Source organism: Monodon monoceros, unplaced genomic scaffold (assembly GCF_005190385.1).
Source record: "Monodon monoceros isolate NGI ecotype Baffin Bay Population unplaced genomic scaffold, NGI_Narwhal_1 Super_Scaffold_18, whole genome shotgun sequence".
In the NCBI taxonomy this organism is placed as follows: Eukaryota; Metazoa; Chordata; class Mammalia; order Artiodactyla; family Monodontidae; genus Monodon; species Monodon monoceros.
In genome coordinates this window covers 171832261-171846005 of record NW_021703774.1, presented here as the reverse complement: position 1 = coordinate 171846005, position 13745 = coordinate 171832261, and the positions used below count along the sequence as shown (strand labels likewise).

Genomic DNA, 13745 nt, shown 5'->3' with positions numbered 1-13745 from the left:
CAGACTACCTCATCTGCCCACTGAGAGTTCTGGGGAATCAAGAGCCTGAGATTTTGGGCCCTTCAGTAACAGTGTTGCAATTTAATCACAGAATATGTAGCCGGGAATGTACCTCCCTATTCCAAGCACTGGGTCCTGCTCACAGATGTCAGCTGGGTTCACTCTGACCTCCAGGACAGGGTTTTCTGTCTCTGAGTCAGAATCAGAGATTAGAACAGGCAACTTTTATAGAGGGCTTGGCTTGTGTCAGACATGCATACGCGCGACTGCCAATCCTCTCAAAAACCTAGTGATCGATTTTCCCCTTTGTACAAACGAAGAATTTTATTCATCAAAATATTTGAGTGCCTGCTGTGTGCTGAGCATGGTTCTGGGCATTGGAGACCCAGCAGTGAATAAGGTGGAAAAAAATCCCTGCCTTTATGGCGCTTACGTACTTGTGGGGGAAGGCAGACAGCAGGCAAAGCCACTGAGTAAAAGAGTATGTCAGAAGATAAGGGCTATGGGGGAAAATGGGGCAGGGAAGGTCAGGGAGGGGGTAACAAGAGTGTGTAACAAGGCAGAGCCGGAACAAAACGCAGGTAAGGCCAAGAGGGTCTGAAGCGTTCACCCGTCCGATCACTCAGATCTGCCTTTGCCTCCCCGCCCTTCTTCCCCGAGAGGGGAGGTCTAAGTCCCATTGAACCGAGTCCCCTTCGAGGTGATACGGTCGGTCCCTCGTCCACCCCCATTCCATGGCCAAAGCTGCAGCCAGTCTGATTATTTCCTGGTGCGGTCATCCAGATCTTCATCCCCGAGGGATCTGAGCCCTTGGCGGTTTGCCCTGGGTGGGCTGTGATCGCCACAATTGCCAATTACTATTTTCAGTGGGTGTGGAGACACCGAGAGACACCAGAGGAGGTTCTGGAAAAACCCCTGCCTCATTTTGTACATGCTGTCCTGACTCCTCATGGGGATGGGAATGTATTACCCCAGCAGTACAGTAATTCTCTTTGCCTGCTGGTCCACCAGCAGAGAGGCCCGAAGACCAGGTGATGGTCACGTCTTCAAGTTCATTGGGACTGTGGGACCCTATCGTGTCCCCTGGCAGAAGTTTCCCAGCCCCGGGCACTGGGACTTCCAACGGGGCAGAGCCAATGTTTGCAGGGATAGGAAACGCAAGTTCCACAAGTGCTTCACTGAGAGCAGTAGGGAGAGGGTCCACCCTCTGCTTCCCGTCCCCATGTAATCTAGCCTCAGGGGACACAGCTGCATATGTCAACTTCCTGGAGAACACAGCTGTAGCGTATGGTCCCTGAGCTATGTCTTTAGCAGGCCATGCCACTCGGGTGTTGGGGTCCCGGGTAAGATCAGTGGATCCTTTAGTCAGATGCCCATTGTCCCACCTGTTCTGCCAATAAGTGGGTCCCTTGGTGTGAGACAATGTGGTGTGGCATACCACGTCGCTACATCAGGCAGCCTTAAGCCCTCAGGTGGTGGTGCGGGCAATAGCCCTGAAGGCAGGTCAGGCGAACCCTTACATGGAGTAGCATCAATTTCAATAAGTACAAACCGCTCCCTTTAGGGTCAAAGGGGACCTGATGTAATTGATCTGCCACCAGATCAATGGCTGGCTGGTCTCTTGGAGATGTCGTATCAAGGGCTCAGCTTTGGTCCTGCAGACTAGGGGTCCAGCAGCAGCAGGACCGAGCCTTTAGGAAAGGAGCCCAGGCTACTTCACCCCGTCATCTTGGCTGCTCTGTCCCTGGGCCCATCGCACCTGCACTGGGGTGGCTGAGCAGAGAGGGGGGCTGACATTTACCAGCTGCATCGTCCGTTCCAGCTGGTCGTGGGCCGTCTCCCAGGCAGCAGACGTCCTCCGGTGGATTTGAAACATGAGACACCGAGATGTGATCCCGTGCACCCCCATGTACCGGACATCATTGGTTCATCTTCCCCCTTTCCCCAGTTCTTGACGCTAGTGTTCTGATCTCTTTCTCCTGAGCTCTGACCTCCAGTCACACCATTTGCCACCACCCAGGAGATTGTGTATCATCTCTTTCTTAGACTGTTCATCCCTCCTCATGAATGGATGACCAAGTGTACAGCTCACAGCTCTGACCACCAGGAGGATTAACCTTCATCCCTGAGGCGGCATCATGGCATAAGAGTGGAAGTGGTCCATTTCCAGTGAGGGCAAACATACTGCGCCCAGCTAGGCCAAGTTCTTTATTGTTTGCTTACTTGCTTCATACCTTTTAATAGCTTTATTGAGATATAGTTAACATACAACGACTGCCCATGTTTTTTGTGTTTTGTTTTTTTTTGCGGTACACGGGCCTCTCACTGTTGTGGCCTCTCCCGTTGTGGAGCACAGGCTCCGGACGCACAGGCTCAGCGGCCATGGCTCACGGGCCCAGCCGCTCCGCGGCATGTGGGATCTTCCCGGACCGGGGCACGAACCTGCGTCCCCTGCATCGGCAGGCGGACTCTCAACCACTGCGCCACCAGGGAAGCCCTGCCCATGTTTAAAGTGTACAATTTGATAAGTTTGGGCAGATGTATGCACCTATGAAAGCATCACCACCATCGGGACAGTGAACAAACCCATCATGCCCGAAGTTTCCTCGTGCTCCATCATCATCCCTCCCGCCCACCCCATCTCCAAGCAACCCCTCATCTTTCTGTCACTATAGATGAGTTTACATCTTCTCAAGTTTTATATAGATTGAAGATTCAGTGTGTACTCTTTTCCCACTCAGCAAAACTTTGTTTTTTTACTTTTTTTTTTTTTTGGCCGCGCAGCTTGCGGGATCCTAGTTCCCTCACCATGGATTCAACCCACGCCCTCAGCAGTAAAAGTGCAGAGTCCTAACCGCTGGACCGCCAGGGAATTCCCAGCATGATTATTTTGAGATGCATCCATATTGTGTGTGGACCAGTAGTTTGTTCATTTTTATTGCTGAGTAGTATCCATCGTATGGATGGATGTACCACAATTTGTTTATCCATTCCCCCCTTGATGGACATTTGGATTTACAATATAGCTGCTATGAACATTCATATACAAGTCTTCATATAGATTATATTTTTTCCCTTAGATAAATGCTTAGAAGTAGAACAAATGGGTCACGTATGTTTAACTTTAAAAAAAAAAAACAGCTTTACTGAGGTACAATATATGTATCATAAAATTCACTCTTTTTGTTTGTTTTTTGTTTTGCTTTGTTTTGTTTTTGCGGTACGCGGGCCTCTCACTGTTGTGGCCTCTCCCGTTGCAGAGCACAGGCTCCAGACGCGCAGGCTCAGCGGCCATGGCTCACGGGCCCAGCCGCTCCGCGGCATGTGGGATCTTCCCGGACCAGGGCACAAACCCGTGTCCCCTGCATTGGCAGGCAGACTCTCAACAACTGCACCACCAGGGAAGCCCCTAAATTCACTCTTTTTAAATGTACAATTCAATCATTTCAGCAAATTTACAAAGTTCTGCAGCCCTCATCACCACAATCCAATTTTAGGATATTTTCATTACCTCACAATGATCCCTCCTGCCCATTTGCAGTAAATCTCTGTTCCCACCCAGACACATGGAACCACTAATCTTATTTTCTGTCTCCATAGATTTGCCTTTTCTGGACATTTCATATAATTGGAGTCATCAATATGTGGTCTTTTTTGTATGGCTTCTTTCACTTAACATAACGTTGATGAGGTTCGTCCATGTTATAGCATGTGTCAGTACTTCATTTCTTTTTATTGCCATTTTCTATTGTATGGATACCACATTTAGTTTGTCCATTTATGGGTTGATGGACATTTGGATTATTTTCCCTTTTTTGTGGCTATAAAGAATAATGCTGCCAGGAACATTCTTGTACAAGTCTTTGCGTGGACATGTTTTCATTTCTCTTGGGTAGATACCTAGCATTGGAATTTCTGGGTCATATGGTAAATTTATATTTAACTTTTTAAGATACTGTCAAACTGTTTTCTGAAGTGATTGTACCATTTTACATTCCCACCAGCAGAGCACATGGGTTCCAGTTTTTCCCTGTCCTCGCCAACACTGGTATAATGAGTCTTTGATTTTACATGCCATCATTTTAGACATAGAAATAGTTATGCGGTGGTGTCTCATTCTGGTTTTATTTTACATTTGCCTAGCAAATGGAGCCTAGAGCAAGAGAAGACTTTAGAAAGACAGATTGGGATAAAAGCTGGTGCTAGGTGTATTAATGGTGGGTAAGGATGCTGAGCTGAGTCTCTGACCAGCCTCAGTAGGAGAGTTCTGTGATGTGGAGCATCTTTTTTGTGCTTATTCACCATCTGTATGTATCTCTTCTTTGGTGTTCAATTCTTTTAATCATTTAAAAAATTGGGTTGTTTATTAGCCAAGACATGGGAGCAACCTAAGTATCCACCAACAGATGAATGGATGCCAATGAGGAAAGCAAGCATCCTGTCTTACCCCTGTTCTAGCCCCAGAGCCTGTAATGGTGAACCCACTGGAGCTAACTGGGAGACAGGATGAGAACTTGTTCCATAAGGAACTGTCTAAGATACAGCAAATGTCTGTGGATAGCATTTTCTTGGCTATTCATAGTGAGAATAGTTTTGGCTATTTTAGATACTTTGCTAATTACATGATGTTCTCATTCTGGAGCAGCTTGTTCCTTGTTCCTGTATCACTCCTGGAAAGCCTCCCGAGTTAAAAGGTACCATTGCCACTTACCTGCTTGTTCACCCAAAGGTCCAGCCCCTTGTCTGGAGCCTGAGAATGATTTGAGGGGAAAGGAGTAAGCCATATTTCTGCTCAACTCCAGTCTGAAGTTAAGAGGTCTGAAGAAAGAACAAAGCACACATAATGGAATCCAATTCTTGGAAGACATCAAAAATGGAATATTCTTGGGAATTCCCAGGTGGTCCAGTGGTTGGGACTCTGTGCTTTCACAGCTGAGGCCTGGGTTCAATCCCTGGTCAGGGAACTAGGATCCCACAAGCCGTGAGGTGCAGCCGAAAAAAAAAAAGGAACTTTCTTATACAACCTAGCTGTGCAAATTAGCATACAATCATTTCAGCCTTTCTAAATAAAAGTTTTGGGTTTTTTTAACCTTAAAACAAACAAACAAACAAAAAACCAGGTGAATGGATAAAGAATATGTGATATATATATATATATATATATATATATATATACACAATGGAATATTACTCAGCCATAAAAAGAATGAAATATTGCCATTTGCAGCAACATGGATGGATCTAGAGAATATCATACTAAGTGAAGTAAGGCAGACAGAGAAAGACAAACATTATATGTGGAATCTAAAAAATAATACAAATGGACTGGTTTACAAAACAGAAACAGACTCAGAGACATAGAAAACAAACTTATGGTTCGGGGGGAGGGATAAATTAGGAGTATGGGATTAACAGATATACACTACTATATATAAAATAGATAAACAACAAGGATTTACTGTATAGGGAACTATAGTCAATATCTTGTAATAACCTATAATGGAAAATAATATGAAAAATATGTATATTTAACTAAATCACTCTGCTATACACCTGAAAATAACACAATATTATAAATAAACTATACTTCAATAAAAATAATTGGGTTGTTTTCTTATGAGTTGGGAGAGTTATTTATATAATCTGGATACAAATTCTTTATTAGACATGTGATCTGCAATTATTTTCTCCAATCTTGTGGCTTGTATTTCCACTCTCTTAACAATGTCTTTCAAAGAGCAGAAGTTATTCATTTTGACAAAGTCCAATTTATCCATTCTTCTTTTAGAGATCGTACTTTTGGTGTCGTATCTAAGAAATTTCTGCTTAATGCAAGGTCACAATGATTTTATTCTCGGTTTTCTTCTACAAGTTTTATAGTTTTAGGTTTTACAATTGGGTATATGATACATTTTGAGTTAATTTTTACATATGGTACAGATATGGTACAGATAGAGGGTTTTAAAAATTGTGTTTTGTTTTGTGGTGTGTGTGTCTTTAGCATATGAACATCCAATTGTTCTTGTACCATTTGCTGAAAAAGCTGTCCTTTCTCCACTGAGTTGCCTCTGCACCTTTGTCAAAAATTAATTGATCATGTATGTGTGAGACAATTTCTGGACTTTCTATTCTATTCCATTCATTTATTTGTCTACCTTGATGCCAATACTACACTCTCTTGATTACTGTAGCTTTATAATAAATCTTTTTTTTTTATAATAAATTTTTTTTTTTTTTTTTTTTTGCGGTACGCAGGCCTCTCACTGTTGTGGCCTCTCCCGTTGCGGAGCACAGGCTCCGGACACGCAGGCTCAGCGGCCATGGCCCATGGGCCCAGCTGCTCTACAACATGTGGGATCTTCCGGACCGGGGCACAAACCCGTGTCCCCTGCATCGGCAGGCGGACTCTCAACCACTGTGCCACCAGGGAAGCCCTATAATAAATCTTAAGGAAGGTAACGTAGGTCATCTGAATTTGTTCTTTGCTTTCAAAATTGTTTTGGCTCTCTAAGTCCTTTGCATTTCCATATGAATTTTAGAAATTGTTTGTCAGTTTATACAAAGAAACATACTGGGATTTTATTTGGGACTGTATTGAGTCTATAGGTCAATTTGGGGAGAATTGATATCTTAAATATTTGAGTTTTTCAAGCCATGAACACAGTATATCTCTCCAATTATTTAATCTCCTTTAATTTCTCTCAACACTGTTTTTTATAACTTTAATGTACAGGTCTTGTATTTTTTGGGTCAGATTTATCCTTAAGTATTTAATTTTTATATTTCTTGCTGTATTTTAAATGTTTTTTAAAAAATTTCAGTTTCTGATTGTTTATTGCTAATATATAGAAATATGACTGATTTTTGTATATTGATCTTGTATCTTGCAACTGCAAAACCCATTAACAATTCTAGTAGCTTTTTTGTAGAGTCCATGAGATTTTCTGTTATCATGCTGTCTGTGAATAAAGAGAGTTTTACTTCTTCCTCTCCGTTCCAGATGTCTTTGATTTTTCTTATTACACTGGCTAGAACTCTAGTGTAATATTGAATTGAACAGGTGATAGCAGACATCCTTATCTTTTCCTAATTGTAGGGAGAAAGTATCTAGTCTTTTATCATGAAATATGCTGTTAAATGTAGGTGTTTCATAGATGCCTTTTATCAAGATGAGAAAGTTCCCTTCCAGTCCTAGTTTGCTGGAAGATTTTTTTTAATTTTTATTTTTTATAATTTATTTATTTTTGGCTGTGTTGGGTCTTCGTTGATGTGTGCAGGCTTTCTCTAGTTGTGGTGAGCGGGGGCCACTCTTCGTTGCGGTGCGCGGGCTTCTCATTGCGGTGACTTCTCTTGTTGCAGAGCACAGGCTCTAGGTGCGTGGGCTTCAGTAGTTGTGGCACATGGGCTCAGTAGTTGTGGCTCATGGACTCAGTTGCTCCGAGGCATGTGGGATCCTGCCGGACCAGGGCTCGAACCTGTGTCCCCTGCATTGGCTGGTGGACTCTTAACCACTGCGCCACCAGGGAAACCCCAAGATTTTTATTTTTAAAGATTTTTATTAATTTAGTTAAACTAAAAAAAACCCACTTCACCCATTTCTCCTACTCCCTGCCTCTTGCAGCCACCAATCTGTTTTCTGTATCTATGAGCTTGCTTTTTGTTTTTTTAGATTCCACATATAAGAGAGAAATATAGTATCTGTCTTTCTCTATCTGACTTATTTCACTTAGCATAATGCCTGCAAGTTCCATCCGTGTTATTGAAAATGACAAGATCTCCCCCCTCCCTTTTTTTTTTTTTTTCGGTACGCGGGCCTCTCACTGTTGTGGCCTCTCCCGTTGCAGAGCACAGGCTCCGGATGCGCAGGCTCAGCGGCCATGGCTCACGGGCCCAGCCGCTTCGCGGCACGTGGGATCTTCCCGGACCGGGGCACGAACCCGTGTCCCCTGCATCGGCAGGCGGACTCTCAACCACTGCGCCACCAGGGAAGCCCAGATCTCCCCTTTTTTACGACTGAATCATAGTCCATTATATATATATATACCACACTTTCTGTATCCATTCATCCATTGCTGGACACTTCGGTTGTTTCCATATCTTGGCTATTATAAATAATGCTGCAATGAACATGGGGGCGCATCTAGCTTTTCAAATCAGTGTTTTTGCTTTCTTCAGATAAATACCCAAAAGTGGAATTGCTGGATAATAAGGTAGTTCTATTTTTAAATTCTGAGGAAATCTCAAAGCTCCATACTCTTTTCCATAGTGGTTGCACCGATTTACATTCCCACCAACAGTGCACAAATGTTCCCTTTTCTCCACATCCTTCCAACACTTGTTATTTCTTGCCTTTTTAGTAATAGTCATTCTAACACATGAGGTGATAACTCATTGTGGTTTTGACTTGCATTTCCCTGATAATTATTGATATTGAGCATCTTTTCATGTACCTATTGGCCATCTGTCTTCTTTGGGAAAATGTCTATTCAGATCCTCTGCCCATTTTTAAGTTGGATTGTTTGGGGTCTTTTTTGCTATTAAGTTGTATGAAGCTGGAAGATTTTTTTTAAAAATCAGAAATGAGTGTTGGATTTTGTCAAATGCTGGAACATCTCTTTAAAAGACTGTGGCACTCCAATTGCAGCTACTAAGAAAAAGGGACAGTGCTTGGTGGATTTTTCTGTACCTATTGAGATGGCTTTTCTTTCTTTCCTTTCGTCTGTTAATTTGGGAATTATACTGACTGCCTCTAAAAGGTTCTGGTCAAGTCACTTCATCTCTCATGACCTCGTTTTTTGCTTTGTCTGTAAAACGGGACAATAATATTCATCTTAAAGCACATTTATGAGGCTGGCATGCATTGGCATATGGAAAATAGATGGCGCAAAGTAGGCACTCCATATAAACTTGCCCATATTTTACAGACTGGATCACAGCTACATGTGTTCATATCTTACCCGCTGCCTCTCCCCCTCCTCCAGGAAAGGACCCTTCTTAATTCTTTCCTGCCTCCCAACGCTTAGTATAGTGCCTCTTGGCACAAAATAGGCCTAAGTACTCGAAAGAAAGTATGAAAGCGTGGGTCACTGGCCGCCGCCTACCCACAGCTGCATCCTTTGGCTCTGCGGAAGCATCAGGTCCAGACTCTGACACTGCCGTCACCAAACGCGAAATACCCCGGCCTTGTCCTGACCAATCGGAGCCCGTCTTCTGGGGTCCCGCCCTATTCCGACTATCGACCGCTAGACCTGGGAAGTTGACCAATCAGATGTTGAGCACCGTCGTTATCCCCGCCTCAGTGTTGAAAAGGCAGCTTCTGAAGGCGAAGTAAAGCTCGCAAGAGCGTCCCGGCTCCGCCCCACATCTGACCAATCAGGGCTCCCGAATAAGGCCCCGCCCCCTGCCGCCGAACCGTAGGGTGGCCTGTGCGGAACTACCGGCGGCGCAGGCGGCGTTGGGGTGCGCGGCTCTGGGGCTTCCTGGAGGTGAGTGAGGCAGTGGTGGGGCCGGGTATGGAGAGGAGGGGCACGACGGGTTGCCTCACGTACGCCCCCACGGAGGGTCCGGGGCCCGCGAAGGGAAAGAAGAGGGAGGCTGAGTCTCCCTTACCCGGGGGTCCCGCCCTTTTGTTCCGCGGCACCGCAGCTGGTACTCTTGCTGCCCCAGTTTCTCTTTTGAACGTCGCCTTCCCGTTACCTTGGTGCGGCTTTAACTTTCCAGAGCGCCGCCGGAGCCGGAGGTGTTCTCTTTAACACCGTGCGAAAACGGAGATCCTCGAACTATAGGTCTGGCCCAGAGTCAGATAAGGACGGGGGCCGGGAGTCCCTCTCCTGCGGATGAGGCTTTTTACCCCGCTTGTCTGCCCCACCCCCCGCACAGTCGTCTGTACTCGCATCTCCGCTGCCCACCTTCCCTGCGTGGGTATATGTGGGGATGGCTCCAGGGTAGCCTGGCTTCTCTCTGCTTTAGCCTCTGCAACCGGGCCCTGAGGAGGGGGCCTGGGTGTGGGCAGTCCACACGTGAGAAGTGTGGGTGGGAGGGCTGGGGTTCTGAGAGTAGGGTGTCTGTCTGGACGCAGTGTTAGAAAGGGATCGTGTGTACTGGGGGAGACTCAGTTTCTGGTTGGAGGCATCTGGGCTTGGGACTCTGAGGGAAGAGGAAGCCTCTTCCCCTAGTCTGCAGAAATCCGTTCCAGCGGCATCAGTGTGTCCCTGAGCCTGGATCCCTGGGGCGCCAAAGGCTGGGAGAAGGAGGAGGCAGCTTCCCAGGCCCCCCTCCACACTGTTTGGGGAAAGGCTGGCATAACCATGTACCCCGGAGCCCGGTTTGGGTTCAAATCCTGGCTTTGCCACCTACAAGCTGTGTGACTTGGGGCTAGTAGCTTAACTTCTCTGAACTTTGGTTTCTTCATTTGTAAAAGGGAAGAAGGAGGGAGGGCAGGAGAGAGGGAGAAGTCCCTTCACAAATCTGATTTGTGTTGAATTTGAAAGTTATCATGCTTTACATCTGTGGACTTGCCCTAGTTGTCTTCTACAAATTAATCTAGTAATTTCATAGTTAAGGTTGTTAAAGAGGGATTTTTTTTTAAGATGTTGGGGGTAGGAGTTTATTAATTTATTCATTTAGTTTTGCTGTGTTGGGTCTTCGTTTCTGTGCGAGGGCTTTCTCTAGTTGTGGCAAGCGGGGGCCACTCTTCATCGCGGTGCGCAGGCCTCTCATTATCGTTGCCTCTCTTGTTGCGGAGCACAGGCTCCAGACGCGCAGGCTTAGTAGTTGTGGCTCACAGGCCTAGTTGCTCCGCGGCATGTGGGATCTTCCCAGACCAGGGCTCAAACCCGTGTCCCCTGCATTAGCAGGCAGACTCCCAACCACTGTGCCACCAGGGAAGCCCGTTAAAGAGGGATTGATCTCTTTTGACATGTTCGGAAACACACTGTGGCCAGTGTAATAATAATAGGCATTTATTGAGTGCGTACTGTGTGTGCCAGGCACCGTACTAACATTTAATATACATTATCTCCTTTAATCCTGACAACAGTCTTATGAGGTCAATGCTGTTATCATATGTTTGGCAGATGAGGAAACTGAGGCACAGAGAGGTTAAATAACTTGTCTGAGCCTGCACAGTTAGGGAGTATCAAAGTGGGGATTTGAACCCCGGCCTCTGGCTCTGCAGGGCAGCCTCCTCAGCGCTATGTCGTGCTGTCTGTCTTGGCTTCAGGTAGGAGAGCTTGGCTGTGAGGGCACTCTGTGGCCCGGGAGTTGGTGACACCTGTCGTGGGAAGCCAGTGGATACGACTGGGATGGTGGAGACCAGAGATCTGGCACAGCTACGGCAGCTCAACCTGGAGCTCCTGAGGCAGCTGTGGGTCGGACAGGATGCCGTGCGGCGGTCCGTGGCCAAGGCAGCCTCAGAGGTGAGTGCCTTGGCCAAGTCCCCGGAGTGAGGGAGGGGCTGCCTAACCCTCAGGTCAGAATCCAGGGCTTCCGGGTCCTCTCGTGCAGCATGCCCATTTTACTGATGATGAGAAAACTGAGTGAGGCCCAGCGTGGGAAGGGACTGGCCTGGCACATGCAGAGGCTGGAGCAAGGGTGAGGTCCAGGCCTTCATGCCCAGTGCAGGCCAGCTGGGTAGGTGGCTGGGTGAACTGGCCTCTCTGTTCCAGTCAAGCCTGGACTCCAGCAGCAGCTACAACTCAGAGATGCCGTCATCCCAAGAGACGTCCTCAGTGGCCTCGAGAGCCTCCCCACAGGATGCCCACCAAGGTGACCCCTGTGATAGGGACGGGGCCAGCTCCGGGGTGGTCTCTCTTCCACCTGCCAAGTGCCTCCACCAGGAGTCCCCGGGCCCACTGAGGCCCCGCTCGGCTCCCTTGCTGGCCACCTCAGACTCGAGCGACCCAGAGCTTTCAGCAGAGCTGGAGAGTCTAGACACCCAGGAGGCACAGGCCCTGAAGTCCCTCCTGGCTCAACGGAGCAAGCTGTCCGAGGTAATGCGGGCGAGTGGAGCATCCACTGATGGGCACTTCCTTGAGCCTCAGTTTCCCCCCTGACAGATGCACTCATGGGCAGCCTCCCTTCCAGGGTGAGGCTCCTGGGAGGTACCGTGAGTCAAGTCCAGCTCAGCCTAAGTGCTTGATAACTTGTGGCCATTAGTTTCTCAGACAGCACTTTGGGAAGAAGGTGACCAGCCCCATTATGCAGATGGGAAGACGGGCGTTCAGAAGACAGACTTGTTCAAAGTCACACGTGGAGCAGGGTGGGGGCCAAACTCTTGTCCTCCAGCCCCCAAGCCCTCGGCTGAGCCCTGGGGCCCATGTCAGGGTATGAGTTAAGACACAGCCCTTTTCCTCCCTGCAAGGTGGGACCTCCTTTGGGCCAGGCCTGCTGGCCTAGCCCTTGCCCCTCTTTGCCTCCCTCCTCAGCCGAGAGTGACCAACAAGGAGTCTCCAGTGCCTGAGAAGAGCTGGCGCCTAAGACCGTGCCTGGGCTACGACTGGATTGCAGGTGTGGCTGGCCCCCGTGCCCAGGGACGCGGGTGGAGGCCCCAGCTTGCTTCTGCACCTGCCTGCGCCCCCAGCGGGCGCTGCTGCTCTTTTTCCGACTGTTTCACCCCCCTCGGTGAGCACCTTCAGTACCGCGTCTCCTGTCTCGGCCCTTGGCACAGTGACAGGCACAGAGATGGTGCTCACCGAGTGTTTGTTGAATGAATGAACGAATCAGAGCTGCCGTATTTTTTTGGCATTTCTTGTGTGCCAGGCCTCTGTGAAACTCTGTATGCGTGTCATCTTTTTATGTTTTACTGCCCATCCCCCCTCTCCCCCAGCAACCTCAGTGGCTTCCTGGCTGGGCTCCCTCTGGCCTCTTTCACCCCCATTATCATCCATTTTCGGCACAGCAGCCAGAACTAATGTTTAAACACGGGAATCAGATCACGTCACTCAGAGTACTTAGCACTTAGAGTAAAATCTGAAATCCTTATCTAGAGTTTTGAGGTGTGATCTGGCTTCTGCTTGGCCCCGTGACATGGCCTCTTAACCATCTACCTTCTGACTCCTCACGCCGGCCTGCTTGCTGGTCCTTGAACCTGCCATGGTCACGGCCACCTCGGGGCCTTTGCACTTGCTGTGCCCTTTGCTTTGAACGCACTTCCCCAGGTTCACACCTGCTGGTTCCTTTTCGTCACTGAGTGTTCAGCTCAAATGGTAGGCCTTCCATGAGCACAACGTTGTAGGGCCACCACACCTGCATCCTTGCCTATTGCATCAGCCGTCTGTATGTTCCTCGTATCATTCATTCATTCTCAGAAGTCATCTTGTTTGCTTGTTTCTTGTCTGACTTCTCCGGTGGACTATAAGCTCTGTTGGAGCAGGGGCTTGGCCATCTTTTTTGTTGCTGTGCTCCCCGAGTCTGAGCCTAGAACGGTGCCTGGAACGTAGTAGGCCCTCAGCCAACGCTGGCTGAGTGAGTGAGTGGGCGGCCCTAGGAGGTTGGTGCTATCGGACCCTCACTTTCACAAAGGAGGAAACTGGTGTACAGAGAAGTTGAGTTGCTGCCCCAAGGCAGGTGCTCCATGGGGCTGCTGAGACCCTGCGGTGGTGGGGACACAGGCCCCATCCCAAGGACTTCCCTGGCTGCCAGCTCACTGCTTTGCTTCCTGTCTCTAGGAAAGTAGAGGCGGCTGCCCACTGCCTGCCCTGTGTGTGTGTGTGTGTGTGTGTGTGTGTGTGTGTGTGTGTGTGTGT

The 13745-nt window shown here is 47.9% G+C and overlaps 1 protein-coding gene and 1 non-coding gene across 6 annotated transcripts in view; both read left to right on the top strand.

The window, feature by feature from the left end:
* The first annotated feature begins 4415 nt into the window (after positions 1–4415).
* On the top strand, positions 4416–4542 carry LOC114900116. The gene has a single exon (XR_003794736.1). It is a non-coding gene; the product is annotated as a small nucleolar RNA SNORD22 (small nucleolar RNA).
* Positions 4543–9412: 4870 nt separating this feature from the next.
* MIIP (migration and invasion inhibitory protein) overlaps positions 9413–13745 on the top strand; it is an 11521-nt gene continuing 7188 nt past the window's right edge. For 2 of the 5 annotated variants that reach the window (XM_029230816.1, XM_029230815.1), the window contains exons 1-5: positions 9413–9485; positions 11222–11417; positions 11667–11990; positions 12157–12324; positions 12426–12507. In XM_029230816.1, coding sequence (XP_029086649.1) covers positions 11304–11417; positions 11667–11990; positions 12157–12324; positions 12426–12507 — 688 coding nt within the window. In that variant the 5' untranslated portion in view covers positions 9413–9485; positions 11222–11303. The other 3 variants (XM_029230818.1, XM_029230819.1, XM_029230817.1) reach the window with 2 other exon arrangements.